Here is a 23,200-nt window from a genome sequence, read left to right as displayed (position 1 = left end):
AAAAAAAAGAAGTTGCACTGTTCCAAATTAAAGGATACATTTTGTTTTTTTGTTTTTTTTTTTTAACCAAGCCTTAGATATAAAACTGTAAGCCAAGGAAACAACAGAGTTTACACATCTGTTTGTTTGTTTTCCCTTTGTTTGTTTGCCCCTATAAAACATTACAAGCGTTAAAATTTCCTTGGAAGAGCAAAAGTGGTCTTTTTTGGGGGGTGGGGGTTGTTTGTTTGTTTTGTTTCTTTCTGAGTTGGAAAGCAAAATTCTTATCAGCAGTGAATGCTGTGAAATGGTTTTTGTTTTGTTTGTTTGTTTCGTATTCCACAAAGCATAGAGGAGAGAAAGAGAGAAAGAGAGAGAGATAAGGAGAGAGAGAGGGAGAGAGAAAGAGCTGGACTTTTCTTCTCCAAGATTTATTCCACAGTTAATGGTTGTTGGCTATCCAAGTGCCTTGTGATATGCACAAGCATATTCTACATTATTGGGGTATATCCTTTGACACCCAGAAGATCTAATGGTTGATAAACGAGTGACCTATGCAAGTTCGGTTGGCTTGTCCTGGGCAATTGAACGTTTGGATGAAAGACTGCTAGTAAGAATTCAACTGCATCCAGAGGTAAGGTTCTGTTTAGAGAGCACTTGGCTTGCCTGAACCTGGCTACGTTGACTCATTTTGGCTCATGGATTTACCCCCATTTAGCACTCCTGAAACACTTCTGCTCTTTGTTGGGGTCCCACTTCCAGATCTTGAGAACTCTGTGAGATCGTGGAGAGAAGGCTCTTTGTACATGGCCACTGCAAAGCAAAAGAGAGGCAGCACAGTCAGCAGGCATTGGGGGTTACTCAGTCTGTTGGTGCTGGGATTTTCCATTCAGCAACAGGCAGTGCAAGGAGTGAATGGCAGAAACATGGCAAAGAGACCCCTTCCATTTCCAACACTCCCTAAGAGCCTCTGAGGTCCTCTTAAAGGGAATGACATTTTAGTGAAGGGAAAAACCACAGCTCCCTCCCCTCTCCCACCTACTCACTGTACTTACAAAAGTGTGCAAGACAGACCTAGGCTGCTATTAACCAACATTTGCTTATTGGTGCTGAAGCAGCACTCTTAACAGCTGTGATCTGACCTCTCACCTGTACATGTACCTTGAGTAGGTGGGGTGCAAAAATGGATTTTCAGTCTTCTGATTCCTTTGTTTTCACACACTTTACTGAGGATCAGCCTTGACATCAGTTGCCTAACACCTAGTCCTAAATGTAGACTGCCAAACTAGTCCAGCATCTACCTGGGGCTGTGCCTGATTTCATGCCTGATTTCAGAGTGACACTGCCCTAAAAGGCTACCTAAGAGCATAACCTGTTGTGGAAGGTGCATTAGGGGCTACCTAAGAGCATAACCTCCTAAGAAAGGTGCATGTAGAAGCTAGTTCCTCTGGAGAAAAGGAGCAACTCCATACATCAGCTCTTTCTGCACTGACCAAAGAGGGAGCCAGGTTTGACCACAGCCCTGATTCAGATCCTGCAGTTAACTGGGCTGAGTGTACATCCTGGCTTTTCATACTCAGTGGTGTGGATGTGCCATGTGCATTAATGCATTCAATGTCATATGCTGATGCCACATGAACTGTGGTTTAATAAGCATGGCCCATTAGAGCTCTAATCCCAGGCAAAACCAGACAAACATCCAGTGACCCAAAGCACAGACTGACATGTTGTACAGCAAGTCACTAATGGCCTGTGAGCAGATGTTTGGGCCATTCCAGGCAGAGCCTTAGTTACCTGTTACAGAGGCACTGTGGCCTTTGGGCACAAAGAACCCAATACATGTATTTGACTTGATTAGAGAAATATAGAGGTAAGGTTAGAAGAAAGAAACCTTTAAAAAAGCAGCTCTGGTTAAGATTCAAGGTGTGCTACAGAACATCGTCCTCCTGCTCTGGAAGTAGCTGAACCCTTCAAATATGCATGCAGAGCAATTAAACCCCTCTGCCACGAGATAATAGCAGTTCAGATAGATGGAGCAAAGCCAAGAAATTACCTTTTAATGGTTTGGGAAGAAAGTGTGCTGCAGGTTTATTTTTCTTGACGTGGTTTCCTTTCATTATCTCTCCTTCTTTGTTAAGACCCAAATACCAGCCCCGGCCAGACTGCTGCTGTCTGTAGATCATTGAAGAATACGTCACATAGTAGTTTTCAAATACTGATTCTTTGAACTTGCATTCAGGTGTAAAATGTTCCTGTAAGAACAGATCAATAGGGTGCAGTGCTGAATCTCACATCAGTTAATGGAGGAAGAAAAGAAAAGAAAAAAAGAAAGCATCCAATATTCATTGCTTTCCCCACACTTACAAGACAAACCTCTCACCCTCCGCTGTCCCACTAGGAAGCTCTTTAATATCTTTATCGATGACCTGGATGAGGGGACTGAGTCCATCACCACTAAGTTTGCAGATGACACCAAGCTGGGGGCAGGAGTTGGTCTGTTAGAGGGTAGGAGAACTCTGCAGAGGGACCTTGACAGGCTGGACAGATGAGCAGAGTCCAAGAGCATGTGATTTAATACATCTAAGTGCCAGGTTCTGCACATTGGCCACTACAAGCCCAGGCAGTGCTACAGGCTGGGGTCAGAGTGGCTGGAGAGTGGCCAGGCAGAAAGGGACCTGGGGGTACTGGTTGATAGCCAGATGAACAGGAGCCAGCAGTGTGCCCAGGGGGCCAAGAAGGCCAATGGCATCCTGGCCTGCATCAAGAATAGTGTGGCCAGCAGAAGCAGGGAGGTCATTCTGCCCTGTACTCAGCACTGGTTAGGCCACACCTTGAGTCCTGTGTCCAGTTCTGGGCCACTCAGTTTAGGAAAGATGTCGAGATGCTGGAAGGTGTCCAGAGAAGGGCAACAAAGCTGGGGAGGGGTCTGGAGCACAGCCCTGTGAGGAGAGGCTGAGGGAGTTGCGGTTGCTTAGCCTGGAGAAGAGGAGGTTCAGGGGAGACCTTCTTGCTCTCCACAAACTACCTGAAGGGAGGTTGCAGACAGGTGGGGGCTGATCTCCCAGGCAACCAGCACCAGAACAAGAGGACACAGTTTCAAGCTGTGCCAGGGGAGGTTTAGGCTGGGTGTTAGGAAAAAGTTCTTTGTAGAAAGAGAGATTGGCCATTGGGATGTGCTGCCCAGGGAGGTGGTGGAGTCACCACCATTGGAAGTGTTTAGGAAGAGACTGGATGGGGTGCTTGGTGCCATGGTTTAGTTGGTTAGATAGTGTTGGATGGTAGGTTGGACTCTATCTCAAAGGCCTCTTCCAACCTGGTTAATTCTATTCTGTTCTATTCTATTCTATTCTATTCTATTCTAAAAGAGTAACACAGTTGGGAAGCTGTGAAATGATGCTGGGAGCAGCTCAGAGCAGCACAAGCATATAGTTCTGAACGACGAGTTGAAAGTCTAAATGAAGAATTATTGATCAGTGCAGCTAATGGATATTAGGCAGAGGCAGCCCTGGTGCCAACCCCAAGGGACCGGCTGTGGTCCAGCCCCACGGGTGAGAAGTGAGGCCACATAATGCCTTTGTGCATTCACTCCTGGCTTTAACTGTTTATGTGGAAAGTGCAATCAAAATTCAAAGCCAAGATGCCAGGAGTGCCTTACTAAGCCAGCAACATTAACTTAGCCCGTGGCAGCTGCCCTTTTGGTCTAATCCATGCTCTTTCTCTGCCCAGTGTATCATTCCCTGAAAGTGCAGCTGTCAGAGGCTCACTGCAGACATTAGCCTCTGCTCTAGGGCTGTAGTACAGCTGAGAGCCTAGAGAATGGGGCTGCAGTCTTCATGTGCAATTGCACAGCTTCTTTTGGGGAGATGGTATTGAGCTAACAGTGAAAGCAAAGAGCAAAGACCAGGATGGGGCATTTTTCCTCTTGCCATCAGTGTGGCTGGCTTTCCCTGTGCAGTGGTCTTGACTGAATCAAGGACAGGACCTGAGACTGCGGGTTGAAAGATGGTTGAACATGAGCCAATAATGTGCTCAGGCAGGCAAGAAGGCCAACAGCATCGTGGCTGGGATCAGGAACAGTGTGACCAGCAGGACCAGGGAAATTATCCCCATACTCAACACTGGTGAGGCTGCATCTTGAATACTGGGTTCAGTTTTGGGCCCCACACTACAAGCAAGACATTGAGGTGATGGAGCATATCCAGAGAAGGGCAATAAAGCTGGTGAAGGACCTTGAGAACAGGGCTGGTGAGAAGCAGCTGAGGGAACTGGGGTTTAGTCTGGAGAAGAAGCAGCTGAGGGGAGACCTCACTGCTCTCTACAGCTACCTGAAAGGAGGTTGGAGCCAGGTGAGTGTTGGTTTCTTCTCGCTAGTAACAAGTGATAGAATGAGAGGAAATGGCCTCAAGTTGCAGCATGGGAGGTTTAGGTTGGATCTTAGGAAAACTTTGTTTCCTGAAAGATTGGTCAGGCTTTGAACAGGCTGCTCAGGGAAGTGGTGGAATCCATCCCTGGAGGTGTTTAAAAAACATATAGGCATGGCCCTTTGGGAGATGGTTTAGTGGTCATGGTGGTTGCACTCCATGACTTTAGAGGTGTTTTCCAACCAAAACGATTCTTTGATTCTAAAACCTTTTGGGCACTATTGCCCAGGTTCAAGAAAGGATAGAGATATGAAGCATGGATCTTGGAGGTCCTGACTGAGCTGCTTCCTAAGGCCTCTCTGTGCTTCAGGTTTTTTAACACTACAATTTCTGACAACATCTCACCTCTGAACCTGTTAAAGCCCACAAAATATGAAAGAGGGAGGGCTTGGCTTGGTGGTGTTAATATCTCAATCCTGTCTAATCACAGCATGCAGCAGCAAACTGTCTGCTGGTCTTGCCTTGTGAAGGCAGCCAGCTTCAGAGCAGCTGCCTTTGTGCTTCAAGCATCCTATGGCAGCATGAGAGAAAGGAAGAAAATTTGTGCTTGCATAATGATTGTAATCTCTATTAAAAAAAACCCACACCACTAAAAGTGAAAGGAAATTAAATGTCTCAGGAGCTGAAGATGTTCTTATCTCATTTCTTGAGTATTCTTGGGCAAGAAAAAGATGGTATTAAAAAAAAACAACACAAAAAACCCAACCAAGCCAACTGCACATTTTCTGCACATCTTTTGCCATTTTGTCTTCTTGTGGGAGAGAAAGAAAACAGCTCCCATCTTCTAGCTGGTGTTTGCTTCAGCACAGAATGTGAAGCAAGCAATTTTCTTCCCCCCCCCCCCTTTTTTTTTTCCTTCTTCAAGCTAATTGGCTGCTATTTAGTTAATTGACAATTGGTTTCAATTGCTGTCAAATTGGGACAGCCACTGCATTTTTGCAAAACTCCTAAGTAAAAGCCTTCCCTCACTGTTCCCTGCCTAGCACCAGCCACGTTAACAAAGACCACTGCAAGTGCATCAGCCAATTAGCAGGAAAATGGAAAGCCACAGTGCTCCCATCGGAAGATTTGGGGTTATGTACAGTAATTTGGAGCTGTTTTGGGTACAAAAGGCTTGCTTGTACACAGAGACAGAGGGTCAGATTGCAAACAGAACCATAACATTTACTCTGGCTCTCTTAGGAAGCAAGTTAACCTCTGAATGAGCAGCAGGAGCCAACAGCCTGCAGATTTCCTTGAAAGAGAGGGGTAGGAACTGGGGTAGGAGACAGAAAGACACTGAAAAGCTTCTTCACCTCTGATTTTACTCTCTGAGTTGGCAGCTGAGCCCATGCAGACACTGGTCTGGTTGTGCAACCCAGCCTGACAGCCATCCCCATGAGCATCACAGACAGTGATCCCCTCCCTGGAGCTGTGATTCAGCAGTAAGTACTACAGTGGTGATTTCTCACCACAAACAGCAGGACACAGAAACAAAGCACACCTCCCTAGAATTTACTCAGTTGCAACAACAAACTCCAGCACAAAAGCAACCACCTCATTCACCTGCCTGGCTTGGCATAGAATCATGCCCCTCTATCTTGACTGACATCTGCTCAATTCCTTGGCTACAGCTGCAGCTTCAGAAGGTGCTGCACAGTGGGAAAAGAATCCTCTTTGCCAAATAAAAGTAGATCCCACACGAGCTGTTTGCAGAAGCTGAAGTGCTTTGCTTGCTCCTGAATGCTAAACAGCTGCTTACCTTTTGCAAGAGCCTGTAGCCATCCATCACTTGCCTTTAGTTTAACCCATGTGTGTCTTACCTACTCACTAAAAAATAAACCAACCCAAGGAGAACTGCAGAGGGAAGCTCTGAATGAGGAATGCTAGCACATGTGCTCCTGATCTGGGGGCACTGCAATTAAAATGTACTTTTCTGAGATTGGTGAGTCCATGTGCCAACCCAGCTGGGTATGGACAGGACTTCTATTAGCACATCAGTTCAAAGTACAGTGCAGAGCAGCAAGTACAAATTGGTCATTATTATCTTTGCTGGCAAACTCTTTAATAATTTACCAAGGAAGGCCAAGGTAAAGTTAGGAGAGGGTGGAGTCCCCCGATTAAAACTGATCTTTTCCAGCTCATAGAATCAATCTTACTGAAAATTGATATATATAATTAAGTGTTGAGTTTCCCCCCTGCCTCCCAGACTTCCTCTTTGTCCATCTGGTCCACCAGCACCAGAACAAGAGGACACAGTCTCAAGCTGCACCAGGGGAGGTTTAGGCTAGATGGTAGGAAGTTCTTCACAGAAAGAGAGATTGGCCATTGGAATGGGCTGCCCAGGGAGGTGGTGGAGTCACCATCCCTGGAGGTGTTTAGGAAGAGGCTGGATGGGGTGCTTGGTGCCATGGTTTAGTTGATTCTATTCTATTCTATTCTATTCTATTCTATTCTATTCTATTCTATTCTATTAGATGGTGTTGGGTGAGAGGTTGGACTCGATGATCTCAAAGGTCTCTTCCAACCTGGTCTGGTCTGGTCTATTCTAATTCAATTCAATTCTATTCTATTCTATTCTATTCTATTCTATTCTATTCTATTCTATTCTATTCTATTCTATTCTATTCTATTCTATTCTATTCTATTCTATTCTATTCTATTCTATTCTATTCCATTCCATTCCACTCCACTTCATTCCATTCCATTCCATTCCATTCCATTCCATTCCATTCCATTCCATTCCATCTTTGCAGTGAAAATGATTCAAATGGGTTTGAAGAAATGCAGTGCTACAAGTATATTGCTACACAAACCAGATGAGAAAGAGGTATTTGTGTAAAACTATCTCAGCCTCAGCCCGCCTCAGAAGTCAGGGATGATGGCAGCTACATGACAGTGAACTGCACTCACCTAAGCCCCTCACACAGGCACCCTCACAATGAATGAATGAATATAGAAGACTTAAAGGCAACGCTGGATTCGTGCAGTCATGACTCAGCCATGCTTAAGTAAGCAAGAAGATGAACTGTCAGAAGCTGCTGCTTGGTTTTGAGCTGATCAGCTGAAGTACTGAAACGTTCCTTCATGAATAGATCTGCAGCTGCATTAAAGATGTGGAAAATATTTTTTTTTATAAAGCAGATAATAATTTGATGTATGCTAATAGGGGGAAGAGGCCTTGAAGCCTGCGCTTGGAGTGGCTGTATTTCCAGGCAGCTGACTAGATTATATCTAAAATAATCCGGTCTCCTCCATTCAGATACTTGCATTACAGGTATGCTAAGGATGAAGGCTATGTTAATGTAAAAGCTGCAATGCTCTCTGCTCTAACTGTCCAAAAGTTGTGTTTCAAGCTAAAGTGCATTGGACCTGATGATCTTTGAGGTCTTTCCCAGCCTTATTGATTCTATGATTCTACGTCACCGTCCCTGGAGGTGTTCAAGAGGGGATTGGACATGGCACTTGGTGCCGTGGTTTAGTAATCATGAGGTCTGGGGTGACAGGTTGGACTTGATGATCTTAAAGGTCTTTTCCAACCTTATTGAATCTATGTCACCATCCCTGGAGGTGTTCAAGGGGGGACTGGATGTGGCACTTGATGCCATGGTTTAGTAGTCATGAGGTGTTGGGTGACAGGTTGGACTTGATGATCTTTGAGGTCTTTTCCAACCTTGTTGATTCTATGATTCTATGAAATTATCAGCCATCACCTCCACCTACACTACAGGACTGAACATATACAGGGCTGCTCAGGGGGGTTGTGGAGTCTCCCTCTCTGGAGACATTCACAACCCACCTGGATGCTTTCCTGTGTGACCTGGTATAGATGATCCTGCACTGGCAGGGGGGTTGGACTGGATGAGCTTTCGAGGTCCCTTCCAGCCCCTAACACTCTGTGATTAATTACCCCCCAAATGACTGAGAGACAGAAATTCACACCCCACATAGAAAATGGGAAATTGGCTTTTAAGGCAAATATTTAGGACTTGGTCTTCAAGTTTCTGTCTTTACAGATGCCTCTCATCAGGACAGCTGCAGGCACAGTGCACATAAGGAGGACAAAGGGGTTTGCTTTCTATTTATTCCATACTCTGTTTGCATCATGGATACCATCAGCAGGGGCTATACTTCACAGAGTAGCAATTTGAAGTCATTGTGTCCAGAGAAGGGCCATGAGGGTGATCAGAGGGCTGGAGCACCTCTCCTATGAGGACGGACTGAGGGAGTTGGGATTGTCCAATCTGCAGAAGACAAGGCTCCAAGGAGACCTTATTATGGCCTTCCAGTATCTGAAGGCGGCTATATGAAAGCTGGGGAGGGACTTTTGAGGGTGTCAGGGAGTGATAGGACTGGGGAGAATGGAACAAAACTAGAAATGGGTAGATTGAGATTGGATGTTAGGAAGAAGTTGTTCCCCATGAGGGTGGTGAGAGACTGGCACAGGTTGCCCAGGGAGGTGGTGGAAGCCTCCTGCCTGGAGGTGTTTACAGCCAGGCTGGATGTGGCTGTGAGCAACCTGCTGTAGTGTGAGGCGTCCCTTGCCCTGGCAGGGGGGTTGGAACTGGCTGATCCTTGAGGTCCCTTCCAACCCTAACAATTCTGTGATTAGGTCAGTCCTGAGTTTGTTAATGTCCACATATCATTACAGGCTAAATGACCTGCAGTTAACCTGATGCAGTTGGCCACAATAATCAGAAATTTTATTTAGTGCTAGGGGCATGAATGAGCAAACAAGAAGGAATAAAAGAGAGAACTTTTAAAAGTATTTGGGGAAAGTATGGAGTGCTTGGGAAACTTGGAAAATGTTCATATATATTGAGAATATAATCATGTTGCATGTGATCAATGCCTTATCTTGTGGGATTTGTTCTCTGTTTTCTCCACCTAATGAAAATTGGATTTTTGCTTCCCCCCTCCATATCCTGATTTCTTTCAGGGCTATAATGTAGCTCAGGATTCCACTCTTTAATCATGACTTTTTGAAGGAGCCCCCTATAAGACTCCAGAGTAGTGATTTTCTGCGTCACTGAGCCTGCCTTTTTTTATTAACAGAGATTGATTTTCTTCATCTTGGCATGTGAAGTTTCAGGGTGCATCCTCTGGATCATCTGCCTGTAATGTGCAGCGATATCAACAGCACAAGACTTGAATACTTCAACATCAACACCGTCAGAAATAACAGCTTTTAGATCACCACTTGTGAGAAGGCTCTCTACACAAGCCAGTATTTTGTGAAGCCACCAAAAGCTCTTTGCCATTGGAATGGAAACTTAACATTATCTTGAAGCTTTTTATTCTGGATTGGACAAATTACAGTTCCCCCAGATTGGTTCCAATCCCACAATATTGTCCCTTTTGATGAGATTTATCCATTTTGAGGAATCTCAGTGTTTTCAGTGGATGCAACCCACAATAGGTATGTAAAGGTCTTGTAGGACTGTAATCAGGATGACTGACCATGAAAATCATAGAAACCTTTAGGTTGGAAAAGACTTTGAAGATGATCAAGTCCAGCTGTTATCCCAGCACTGCCTAGTCCACCACTAAACAGAATGGTGACTGTGTACAACAGCTGCCAGTCACAGCAAAACATATGCTCCTCAAAAAGCTGTGTGGGCTTTTGAAGACAGGCTCAGTCCTCATAGACACCACAGAACCAGAGAGTCATTAAGGCTGGAAAAGACCTCTAAGATCAAGTCCAAATGTCAGCCCAACACCACTGTGCCCACTACACCATGTCTACATGTATTTTTGACAATGATGGCGACTTTGCCACCTCCCTGAGCAACCTATCCCAATGCCTGACCACTCTTCCAGGAAAGACATTTTTCCTAATATCCAACCTAAACCTCCCTTGGTGCAACTTGAGGCCATTTCCTCTTGTACTATTACTTGTTACTTGGAAGAAGAGACCAACACTCACCTCACCCTAAAGTCCTTTAAGGAGCTGAGGAGAGGAAAAAGGTCTACCCTCAGCCTCCTCTTCTTCAGCATAGTAGAAAATTCTCAAGAGGTGCCTTACAGCTGAACTAACTGCTGCTAAAACAACGAACTACTGCTGAGTCAGAATCACAGAATCAAAAAGGCTGGAAGAGACCTCAAAGATCATCAAGTCCAACCTGTTACCACAGACCTCATGACTGGACCATGGCACCAAGTGCCATGTCCAATCCCCTCTTGAACACCTCCAGGGATGGGGACTCCACCACCTCCCTGGGCAGCCCATTCCAATGGCTTACAATTCTCTCAGTGAAGAATTTAAGGGAAGAACTGAAGGGGAGTTTCTGGAAGGCTGTATTTCCTCTGAAGGCATGTGGACCAGCCATGTGAGCATGCAAGGAAGAAAATGAAAATGAAAAGCAAAACTCTAGAGAATATATAATGTATACTACATTGTTTTTTCATCAGGAAACCTACTTATTGACAGGTATTACAAAAAAGGCACAGGGTTACTGGAAGCTGATCCCAAACAACTCCATGGCATGGAATTGCCTGGGATGGTGCAATAAGCTGGAATTCATCAAGTGAAACATGAGCTGTCAGAGGTGTGTAAATTTACTTAGGGCCAAGCTTCCAGAAAGAGTCAAATGGAGCCCAGGGAGGCAGCTGGATATCCAGCATCCCCTGAAGTAAGATTTCAGGTTGGCACTAGGTATTCTCTCAATCCATGAGCAAAGCACTGAAAAGATCCTGGAATAGCATAGAGCAGCACAGAGCAGCACAGAGCAGCACAGAGCAGCACAGAGCAGGTTGGACCTTTGAGATCATTGTGTACAACCCATCATGTCCAACCCATCATCCAGCATCATCTAATCAACTAAACCATGGCACCACGCACCCCATCAAGTCTCCTCCTATTCCCTTGATGTTGTTCCTTTGCACAACAAATGGAATACAGAAAGTCAGGGGGAAAAAAAAGTACCATGAACCGAAGCAGAAAACACACCAATTAGAAACTGAGAGATGCAGAGGTTTAAGTTTTGCTCATTATTCTTTTTCTAGCCTTGTCAGTGACTCAGTTGTGAAAACTTGTCCAAGTCATCTTTGCCCAGATCCTGAGGTGGCATTTAGGCACATCAAGAGGCACCTATTTAAAGCTGGGTGCGTCACCTCTCGGCACGCTCTGCCCATGGAATGGGCATGGAATGTACTGCCTCATGACCCCTGGGAAAAAGACTCACTCACTGTAAACAGTGCTGGAAGCTAATTGAGGGACTATAAATGATAATATTATTGTTCCCCTGTCTTTGGGTGATGCTTCACTTCTACAACTGGGTTGATCATCCAAAGCACTCCTTAATTGGGCCAAGAGAACTAATGCATGATACATACAGACTGAAGATGCTCTTCTGATTGCTGCAAAGGAAATTAATCCTGTTAGAGAAAGCCTATAATGTGGTTTGAAGGTTCTGCAAGATGCCCAGGAGAACACCTCACAGATGTCAAACACAGACCCCTTTCCTAATCCATCCCACAAGATGTAATTAACTTGGCATGAATAAGAAAGACTTAAATCCACTTTGTCCTCAAATGCTTCTGATCCTTGTTAGTGCTTCTACATCATGTGCCCCTCTGCTGACTGTGGAAGCATGATACAGAGAAGCCTCTGTAATCACCTCAATGATCATAGAATCAAAAAGGTGTGTGGGCTCTTGAATACAGGTTCAGTTGTCACAGAGCCATCATGGAATCATTTTGGTTGGAAAAGCCCTTTAAGATCATCAAGGACAACACCACCATAGCCATTAAACCCTGTCCCAAAGTGCCATGTCCACACACTTTTTGAACACCTCCAGGGATGGTGACTCCACCACCTCCCTGGGAAGCCTGTTCCAATGCCTGACCACTCTTGCAGGAAAGAAAAAATTCCTAATATCCAACCTAAACCTCCTGTGGCACAACTTGAAGCCATTTCCTCTTGTCCTTTCACTTGTTGCTTGGGAGAACAGACCAACACCTACCTCACTGCAACCTCCTTTCACAGAGTTGTAGAGAGCAAGATGGTCTCAGCCTCCTCTCCTCCAGACTAAACAACCCCAGTCCCTTTAGCTGCTCTTCACAAGACCTTTTCTCCAAACCCTTCACCACCTTTGCTGCTCTTCTCTGGGCATGGTGGTGCTGGGTAGACAGTTGGACTTGATGATCTTAGAGGTCCTTTCCAAGTGTAATGATTCTGTGATTGTATAAAGCCATATCATTCATGGACACAGGTACTCCCAGGTTAGGTCAAGGGCTGGTTAACACCACTGGCTAAGGTAATCCTCAGCTGAAATACTGAACACTGAAGAACACTGAAGTATCCTGCATGTTTTCTCTGTTTTCTTCCCCACTCTGATTAAATATTCTTCTCTAGGTATGTGCCACTGATCGTCTTCGGGTGGTGGACTTGCTGCTATAGCTTCTCATGATACTCCCTCCCACAAGGCTGAGTTAGGCAGAGGGACCAAACCTTCCTAGCTTCCTGGCAAGGCACCAAGAGCTACCCTCCAAGTAGGTCAACTGCAAAGCTAACACTGACACAATACATGACCTGCACGGGCATTAGAGAAAACAGGAATGGTGGAAGAATCATAGAATCAATAAGGTTGGAAAATAAGTCAAAGACCATCAAGTCCAACCTGTCACCCAGTACTTCATGACTATTAAAGCATGGCTTCAAGTGCTACATCCAATCCCTTTGTGAACACCTCCAGGGATGGTGACTCTACCTCCTCCCTGGGCAGCCCATTCCAATGAGAGGTGCAGAAGACTTCCTATCTTTGGGCTCTCTCTTCAGTTTTGGGTTTGGATAGAGAATTTCCAAGAGACAGGTAAGTGCAAGTACCCAAACACCACCGATTTTCTGTGGAGCTTGGATGCCAAAGTTGTCTTTGAGAGAAAAAAATCCCTAGAGAGATGTTTTGCCCCTGCAAACATTCCAAAGGTTTATGAAAATGGAAGGAGATTAAAAACATATATATGCTTGCCTGTTAAGAGATGTGTTTCCTGAAAAGAAACTGGGAGAGATCTTGTGTGGGAGCTCAATGGATGATAAATAAAGTCATCTTCCATCACTGAAGGCAGTTGAGGTGGGAATCTATCTCTACCTAGCGCAGAGGTAGCTGTGTGCAGTGTATCAATACCCAGAGCCCACCCAGGCTGATGGTTCTTTCAGCAGCCATGGGATCACGCAAGCTGGAGAATCCTGCTCCCATTCAAAGCTCCAAGAGGACTGCCTCGTCCTCCCTGTAGGCTCACTATTCTCCCCAGGGCAGCCAGCCCTTTCCATCATTTCCCTAAGCTCATTATCCCTCTTCCCTGCAGCAGTGGCTTCCACAGGTGAGGCCAGCCCTGCGGAAAACATACTGAAAATGTGTCCCTTGCTGGGTTTTTACCAGAAGCCAATTTATTCCTTTATTTATTTATTTATTTCTCTTATTACAGCTTTCTTCTCTCAGCTTTTAATTCTGGAAAACAGCACATAAAAGCACCCAGCATCCCTCTCCTGAGCCACTCATTACCCCACATCTCTCTGTCGTGTCTCTGCTTATTCATCTCTCGTCTTAACTAAGCGGGCTTAATCTTTTTAAATCTCTCCTCATATGAAAGGTTCTCTGTGCCTCTAATCATTTTCATTACCCTTCACTGAGTCCTTTCAATGTTTTCTCTCTTTTTTTTTTTTTAGTTCCTGCTCTCCATCATTTCCAGGCCCGAAACACAACGTTCAAACCGAGGCTGCACCACTGGGTTGTGTAAAAGGAGGCAAGATATTTTCAGTCCCCTTGCCTTGTGACAAAGTAAAGTGCTCTCTGCCATTCAGCCTCACTATTGTGTGCTCCTACATAAGTTCTGTCTTTTAAGTGGTGTCTCTGATAAATATGGTCCAATTTTATGGTATTCCTGACCCTCTTAGCAGTCAGTGTACCCAAGCTTAACTATGAAAGGGAGGGAGAAGGAAGCCAAAAGCAGAGAGGGGCATCTTTCTTCCTCAGAACTAGAGCAGAGAGCTCCAAAGATGCTAAGCAGCCTGTTTTATAACATAGCCATTATCACATAGATAACCTGCCAGCCACTGCCATCAGATTTCTAGCAGTTATAATTGACATAAGTCCCCACATTGTCAAATCTCTCTGACACAGTTGTTGTGCACGATGACCTCAGCTTAAGTGTGCCATGCATTACTTAAATAAATAAGTAAGAAATCTAAGTTGAAAAACTCCTTTTAAAGCAAGGAGCTCATGTTCTGCTCTCAGCTGCAGACGGCTCTGCATCCCACTTGTTTTTATGACTGAGCCCTGAGCCCATTGCCATTCACTCAGCATGGCCAGTGGCTTGAGATGCTGAAGGACTAAGAGGACCCTGAAACTTAGGGGACACCACAACTGCCTTATTTTGAGTGAACTGCTTGAGGTTTGTTCTTCTGAGCCAGTTCTCCCTTTGGTTTTGCATGCCACCGCCTCAGTGGGACACAGAGATCGAGAGCCCCACAGAGCCTGGAACTTTCTAGCCAGCAGCAATGACCTATAACAAGAGCCTGCCAAAGAAAAGCTGCTCCATCAGCAGATGAGCGTGGCATGAAGAGATATCACTTTGTCATAGCCTGGCCACTGTGAAGAGGCAATGGCTTCAAACTAGGGAAGAGAAGATTTAGATTGGATGTTAGGAACAAGTTCTTTACCATGAGAGCAGTGGAACACTGGAACAGGGTGCCCAGGGAAATGTTTGGGGCCCCATCCTTGGAGATATTCAAGGTGAGGCTTGACAGAGCTCTGGGCAACCTGATCTAGTTGAGGATGTCCCTGCTGACTGAAGAGGGGGTTGGACTGGATGACCTTTGGAGGTCCCTTCCAACCCAGACCATTCTATGATTCTGTGATTCCATGTCTGCAAGCTGGCAAGAGCAGCTGAGAAAGAAAACACACTCCTGTCCCAGTAGCCCTTTTACACAATTACTCTTGTATTCCTCTATGCGATTACTGTCACTAAGGCAAGCCTGTCCTGCTGCTGCTGGGGCACCTGACTACAGGGTGACAGCCATGGGTTAATTTGCTCCTGGAACAAGGTGAACTGGCCAGCATTTGCTATGCATCACCTGGGAGCAAGGGGCAAGCAGAGCAGCACAATCTTTCTGCTGCCACATCGAGTGCCTTGGCTGCAGCACCCCAAAATAGAATCATAGAAACAATAAGGTTGGAAAAGACCTCAAAGATCATCAAGTCCAACCTGTCACCCAAGACCTCATGATTACTAAACCATAGCACCAAGTGCCACATCCAGTCCCCTCTTGAACACCTCCAGGGATGGGGACTGCACCACCTCTCCGGGCAGCACATTCCAATGGCTAACAACTCTCTCTGTGAAGGACTTTCTCCTCACCTCGAGCCTAAACATCCTCTGGCACAGCTTGAGACTGTCCTCTTGTTCTGGCACTGATTGCCTGGGAAAAGAGACCAACCTCCTCCTGGCTACAATAAAGAGTATTAGGAAGAGATTCTTACCTGTGAGGGTGGTGAGACACTGGAACTGATTGCCCAGGTAGGTTGGGGTTGAATGGGGTCTTGAACAACCTGGTCTAGTGGAAGGTGCCCCTGCCCATGGCAGGGGTGTTGGAACTGGATGCTCTTGAAGGTCCCTTCCAACACAAACCATTCTATGATTCTATGAAATGTTGCTTGCTGCTCTGTGGGCCATGGGAGATCACCTGGGATGGAGTTCAGCAGGCAGCAACTGCCACACTGGGGTACCCCAGCCCCAGCAGAGTAGTTGGATGGGCAGTGATGGTGGAGCATTGCATCACCAAATGCTCCCCTGATGCTTTGGTGGTCGCAGATCTGGCACCAAGGAGCATCCCAGACAGGCTCTGCAGAAGCAGCAGGGCTAATTAGAAGAGAGTGGGACTTACTGCTGTATCCTAGATACAGGACATCAGCCCTGGGGTAAGGAGATGGAAGAGATCTCCTTCAGACTGTCATCCATGAATTCATGCAGATTTATCTTAAAGGGCTGAAAAACAATAATCTAATCAGGGTTTGCAGCAAGCTATAAATCTGTCTGTTTAATTACCGAGCAGGGACATGACCCTTTTAGCAGTGGATGATTCTAAAGTTCTATGGAGGAAAGGGAAGCACACAAAGGTTTCTCTTTTGAGTGAAAAGAGTAGCTGAATGAACAACAGTCAGAACAAGTGCTAGAGCCCTTCCTGTGGGAATAGTTGATAACAGGGAGTGCTGTTTCTGTGGTAACCTGCAACCTGGCTGAAAACCTCTCTCTGTGCAACCACCGAGAGTTACAATGTGGAAGTGATCTCCTTGTCCTCTGTTGCTCTGGTGAGGTGCCACCACAGAATCACAGAATGGTGGGGGATCTCTGGAGATCACTTAGACCAACTGCCCTGCTACAGCAGGGTCACCCAGAGTAGGTTGCTTAGGATCACAATTTCCAGGCAGGGGTTGAATGACTCTGGGGATGGAGACTCCACAACCTCTCTGGGCAGCCTGGTCCAGTGCTACACCAGCCTCAAATTAAGGAAGTTTCTTCTCCTGTTTCAATGGAACTATGTTCAAGTTTGTGCCCATTACCTCTTGTCCTGTCACGGGGCACCACTGAAAAAAATACTGGCCCCAGCCTCCTGACACCCACCCTTTAAGTATTTGTAAGCATTGATAAGATCCCCTCTCAGTCTTCTCTTCTCCAGACTAAAAAGCCCCAAGTCCCTCAGCCTTTCTTCCTAAGACAGAGCCAATGGTTCCTATGGGAAACTGCTGGAGGCAATGCTCTTCCACCCAAAGGCTGGGCAGGTGGCTTTCCCAAGCAGAGCTTCAGCTTAGCTCAGCTCTCCCCACACTACCAGCAGCCACTTCACTGACACTAAAGGAGAAAGATGGGGTCTGCCCCAGAGGAAGGGCTTGCAAACAGATGCTGCTGAAGGAGCTCTTTTTTCTGCACACAATTGCTGCTGCTCACTGACTGTGAGAAGCTGCAAGTGGAAGATAAGTAACAGCACAAGCTGCAGGAGAAGAAATAACGCCACGTTACATCAAGCAGGACCTTGCTTCACTGTCAGCTTAGAGCCTGCTCTGCATGGAAGGCCAGCCCTGCCATTTAGCCTGTATATTTTATTAATGTGGATGCATATTTATGGAGCTATGGATTAGCTGATGCTTTGGTGTTCAATACCCTCCTTTGACACTGGAGTTCTCGGCAAAGACATTTGTCCTGTCTGCTGCTGTCCCTCACGTGCAATGCTCTTAGGTGGCTGCGGTCCTCTGCCCAGGCATGGGCTGGAATTGCTGCCATGGGGGCACTTCATCTGCCTCCCAAACATGGTTTGGGAAACTACTGCAGGCCTCTGTAATATAATAAATGCAGTATAGTCTTGAATTATATACTACCTGAAGGGAGGTTCTAGCCAAGTGGAGTTGGTCTCTTCTCCCGGGCAGCCAGCACCAGAACAAGAGGACACAGTCTCAAGCTGCACCAGGGGAGGTTTAGGCTGGATGTTAGGAAGAAGTTCTTCATAGAAAGAATGATTGGCCATTGGAATGTGCTGCCCAGGGAGGTGGTGGAGTCACCATCACTGGTGACTGAAGAGCCTGGATGGGGTGCTTGGTGCCATGGTTTAGTTGATCAGATGGTGTTGGATGATAGGTTGGACTTGATGATCTCAAAGGTCTCTTCCAACCTGGTTAATTCTATTCCATTCCATTCCAAATCCTAAGGCCACACTAACAGGCTATTGATTAGGTTTTGATGCTGCAAAGCACTAGATCACATGCTTAATCTTTAACATGGATAATGCCAGTGTTGAGAAAGTTAAGCAGGTAATTACACCTGACAAAAGCAGTGGCTCTTTCAAGAAGACCAAGAAGAAATAGAGGCTGGCTGAGGAGTGGCTTGAGGAGGAGGACTTGGGGGTGTCAGTTGATGAAAAACTCCACACGACGAGCTAGCAATGTGCTTTTGCAGCCCAGAAGGCAGCCATGTGCTAGGCTACATCAAAAGCAGTGTGACCTGCAGGACAAGGGAGGTGATTCTGCCTCTGCTCTGGTGAGATCCTAACTGCAGTACTCTGTCCAGTTTTGGTGTCCCAACACAAGAAGGATATGGAACTGCTGGAGTGGGTCCAGAGGAGGCCACAAAGGTGTTCAGAGGGCTGAAGGACCTTCCCTATGAGCACAGGCTGAGAGAGCTGGGGAGAGAAGGCTCTGAGGAGACCTTCCAGTACCTGAAGGGGGCTACAGGAAAGCTGGGGAGAGACTTCCTACAAGGGCTTGTAGTGCTAGGATGAGAGGCAATGGCTTTGAGCTGGAAGAGGAGAGACTGAGACTGGAAATTAGGAAGAAATTCTTTAGAGTGAAGGTGGTGAGACACTGGAACAGGTTGCCCAAAGACATTGTGTATGCCCCCTCCCTGCAGGTGTTCAAAGACAGCTTGGATGGGGCCTTGAGCAAACTGGTCCTGTGGAAGGTGTCCCTCTCCATGGCAGGGGTGTTGGAACTGGATGATCTTAAAAGTCCCTTCGAAACCATTCTATGATTCTATGACCTGGCCCCAAATGTGCGATGACCAAGGGAAATACTACTCATGATCTTATCACACTTTGGTTAGCTTCCTAACTTTCAGGTAGGCTGCAAAGAGAGTCATTAATCAGCTTACTTGCCTACTGTGAGGTGCAAATAAATAAAGATTAAGCTTAATAATGATGGGAATGTCACAAGTTTAATGTCTCAATCTCCTCTCTTCCAGCTCTGGAAGATGGCCAGCCTGATCTAGTGCGAGGTGTCCCTGCCCATGGCAGGGGGGTTGGAACTAGATGATCCTTGTGGTCCCTTCCAACCCTGACTGATTCTGTGATTCAAAGCCATTGCCCCTCATCCTAGCACTACAAGCCCTTGTAAAAAGTCCCTCCCCAGCTTTCCTGTAGCCCCCTTCAAGTACTGGAAGGTCTCCTCAGAGCCTTCTCTCCACCCTCATCGAGCCTGCATCTCCCTGTGACCAAATGGTAACGAGACCTTTTCAAGAGAGCTTGAAATTTACTGCAATCCATGTACTCATTAATGCCATGGACAGATGCTTTCTAAACCTTGGTTGTTTGACAGTGCCAGGGTATTACTGGCAGCCAAACCTTGCTTCTTGATGTAGAGCAGAGATGCTCTTTGGAATTCTTCTGCCCTCACAGCTCCCTAAATTATGCTATTGAACATATGCTGCTGAGAGGCTCTCAGAGGGATGTTTGCATTAGATGGCAGGCTAATTGTGGGATTTCAGAGATATCAGATGGCAAAAAATGTTTTAATAACAAGATAAGAAAGGATTAGACAAGGAAGATGCTGACTGGCAGGAAACATTTGTTTCAGAAGGTAAGGACCCCACCTGAGAAGGGACACACACGCAGGGAGCAAGCTAAATTTCTCTCTGTGCATAATACACATGCATTTCTTACAAGCAGCACTTTTGAGGGTCAAATTAATGGAAATTCAAGTTTGGGGAAGTTTTCCAGCACCTTGCATATGAAAAACTATGCAACAGAGCAGAGCCTGCAACAAGCAGAAGTAACAAGAGCACACAGACACCCGTGTGGGTTTTGGGGAAGCCATGCACCAGCATTTAGAACATGGCATGGCTCTAACAAGCACAGTGGCACCTTGTAGCTTGAGAAATGGAAGGCTTCATGTTACAGTCAGCAGTTAAACCACAGGGCTGTCTCCAGCAGAGCCTGAATACACTCCTAGGAATGGCTCAGCTAGGGCAGCAAAGAGCCACTTCCACATCTCACCAGGCCCTTAGACACCAGCCCAAGCTAAGCCATCATTCCAATCATTAAGGTTGGAAAAGACGTCTAAGATCATCAAGTCCAACCTTCTATCCAACACCTCCATGCTATGCCATGAACATTTAGAGTCTGGGCTGAATATTATACATCCTCTTAACAGTCCTCCAACACTTGTCCTGAAGAAGCAAAGAACACCACACTTGCTTTTTCCAGTGGTTCTTGGTAAATTTTCCTTATACCAAAACCAGAGTTCAATAGGAATCCCAGCCCTTCCAAGAGACTGCCTGAGCACTGAGATAAGCTTATAAAGCTCTGTTTTCTTTCCCACACAGTGATAGGCACTTTGTGAGGGTCTGTCATTTGGCTGGTTTATGGCTCCCTGCTGCCCCTGGGCTGTGCGAGAGATTACTCTGGAGCCAGACTATTGGGAGACACTGTGCTGCTTTTGTCTAAGCAGCAGAGGAGATGCAAGTCCCTGGTAAAACACTTGCAAAGCTAATTTAAACTTGGAAGACACCCAAATGTCTCTGGGAGGTGCAATCTAAAACCCTAACCTAAGATAGCCTGGACTGCAATCACGGATTTCTGGGAACGGTGTGGAACAGTTGCTCCGTCAGCCAAAGGCTGCAGATCTCTGTGGTAGAATATTCCAATAGGAGAGCAGCTGCCCCTCAGAGTGGGGCAGAATAGAATGGAATAGAATAGAATGGAATTGAGTTAACCAGGTTGGAAAAGACCTTTGAGATCATCGAGTCCAACTCATCATCCAACACCATCTAATCAACTAAACCATGGCACCAAACACCCCATCCAGGCTCTTCCTAAACACCTCCAATGATGGTGACTCCACCACCTCCCTGGGCAGCACATCCCAATAGCCAATCTCTCTTTCTATGAAGAACTCCTTCTTAACATCCAGCCTAAACCTTCCCTGGCACAGCCTGAGACTGAGTTCTCTTGTTCTGGTGCTGGTTGCCTGGGAGAAGAGACCAACCCCCACTTGGCTACAACCTCCCTTCAGGTAGTTGTAGAGAGTAAGAAGGTCTCCCCTGAGCCTCCTCTTTTCCAAGCTAAGCAACCGCAGCTCCCTCAGCCTCTCCTCACAGGGCTGTGCTCCAATCCCCTCCCCAGCTTTGTTGCCCTTCTCTGGACACCTTCCAGCATCTCAACACCTTTCCTAAACTGAGGGGCCCAGAACTGGACACAGGACTCAAGGTGTGGCCTAACCAGCGCTGAGTACAGGGCAGAATGACCTCCCTGCTTCTGCTGGCCACACTGTTCCTGATCCAGGCCAGGATGCCATTGGCCTTCTTACAGAGAAAAAAATAAATAGCCAAACACTAAATTCAACTAGAGGTAATGACTAGTCCCTAATTTACACACTTGCACCAGCAAGGATCTCAGACTTCCTGAGAATCTGAGTCCAGGAACACTTCGAATCTCAATCTCAGCTTCTCTCTTAGTGCTACCCATTGTCAGAGAGCTTCCCCAAAGGATTTAGAAGGGTTCTAGTGCAGAGGAATCTTCATCCCTGAATCACAGAACAGATTGAATGGTGAGAGCACTTTGAATTTAAAAACAAATCTTCTGTCTCTGCTACAGGAAAAGTCCTTTTAAGCAGCGTTAAAACAGAGCTGCTGGTGCCAGATTAACAACTGCCATGAGTTGTATTGCAAGGAGGAATCTGAAAGGGGAGTCCAAGGCTTAGTTTGAAAAGGTTTGCTGTGGGGTTTTTTTAAATTGAGACTCTAAACTGCCTTGGATCAGTTCTGCCTCTAAAATCTGGTTATCTGTTTCCAAGTTAGCAAATAATAGCTGGCTGTAGCCAGCCAAGTAGAGAGCAGAGAGCTAAATCACTCTGTACTGGCAAGTACGAAGGTCAGCTTGTCCATCAGAAAAGGTGATCATCTTCCAATTTACCCACTGCTTGAGCTTCCATTTCACTGTCCAGCAGCAAGAAAGGCTGAGGGAAGAAGGTACAGCAGACCAAGGATTCAGGGGAAATGCTGATGAATGCTGTCCCCTGTCTGCTGAAGTCTACACCTGGGAATATGGGCTGCTGAGTTCAGAAATGCACTTGTCCTGCAAGCAAGCAAGACTCTTAGGACATTTTTGGGCTTTGAGGATCTTGAGGCTAAGCCTGTGGAGACCAAATGGGATAACTACTTATATCTGTGTACATGAAAGAGTAACTAAATGTCATTTAAATTCTACTATTGAAATAAAGTGGTGAAAGGGGTGAAATTCATCTAATATCCCTGAGGTTCTGGGTCCAAATCTGAACCCATATGTACAAGTCCAAGCTTTGATTCATCTCATCTACCTTCAGACACTTAAAAGAAACACCCAAGTTAGGAGCTGGGTAAGTAAGTAAGCAAGCTCAGTAAGTACAGCTGGGATAAATCACCCCTGGAGTGGACAAGGGAACATTGATCTGCTGTGTTTGCCTCCTACACCACAGGTACAGCTCTGCTAAATCCTCTGGTCCTTTCTGAGCATGGAAAGAAAAGGTACAACCGCCCAGGGAAGCACTGCCATGTCCAGTGTCTGAGGCTTGGAGACAGCAGTAGACAGAGCTTGGACAGCCAGTGCTCAGCTGGGGACAGTGTACTGCAGGTGGGGAGAGGCAAGCAGTGAAGCCACAGGAAGGTGAGGGCTTGGGTGGAAGAGCCAGGAATGAGCAGACATAAGACTCAGGCAGGAATAAAGGAAGAAGAGAGGAGTGAGAGGTATTAATCACAGAATCACAAAAGGTGGGGGCTGGAAGTGACCTCTGGAGATCACCAAGTCCAAGCCCCCAGCTAAAGCAGGGTCATCCAGAGTAGGCTTCACAGGAATGTGTCCAGGCAGGTTTTTAAAGTCTCCAGAGAAAGAGCCTGCACAACCTCTCTGGGAAGCCTGGTCAAGTGTCCACCAGCACTCCTAGGTCCTTCCCAGAGCTGCTTTCCAGCAGATCACCTTCTCAGCTGTACTGGTGCAGGGGGGTTGTTCCCAAGTATGGTGGATAAAGCAAGCAGGAAGCCAGGCTCTTCCTACCAAAATGCAAACTGAGCTGTGGAGGGGCTGG

General features: G+C 46.3%; 1 protein-coding gene across 5 annotated transcripts in view; it reads right to left on the bottom strand.

The window, feature by feature from the left end:
* Window positions 1-217: 217 nt before the first annotated feature.
* Window positions 218-23,200, bottom strand: part of FGF13 (fibroblast growth factor 13) — a 433,315-nt gene continuing 410,332 nt past the window's right edge. For all 5 annotated transcript variants that reach the window (XM_054169376.1, XM_009904274.2, XM_009904276.2 and 2 more), the window contains 2 exons: window positions 2,033-2,231; window positions 218-792 (listed from right to left, as the gene is read on the bottom strand). In XM_054169376.1, coding sequence (XP_054025351.1) covers window positions 656-792; window positions 2,033-2,231 — 336 coding nt within the window. In that variant the 3' untranslated portion in view covers window positions 218-655. The remainder of the gene's footprint in view (window positions 793-2,032; window positions 2,232-23,200) is intronic.

This window comes from Dryobates pubescens, chromosome 18 (assembly GCF_014839835.1).
Source record: "Dryobates pubescens isolate bDryPub1 chromosome 18, bDryPub1.pri, whole genome shotgun sequence".
Lineage (NCBI taxonomy): Eukaryota > Metazoa > Chordata > Aves > Piciformes > Picidae > Dryobates > Dryobates pubescens.
The sequence above is the reverse complement of the archived record's forward strand: the minus strand, read 5'-3'. Positions and strand labels throughout refer to the sequence as shown.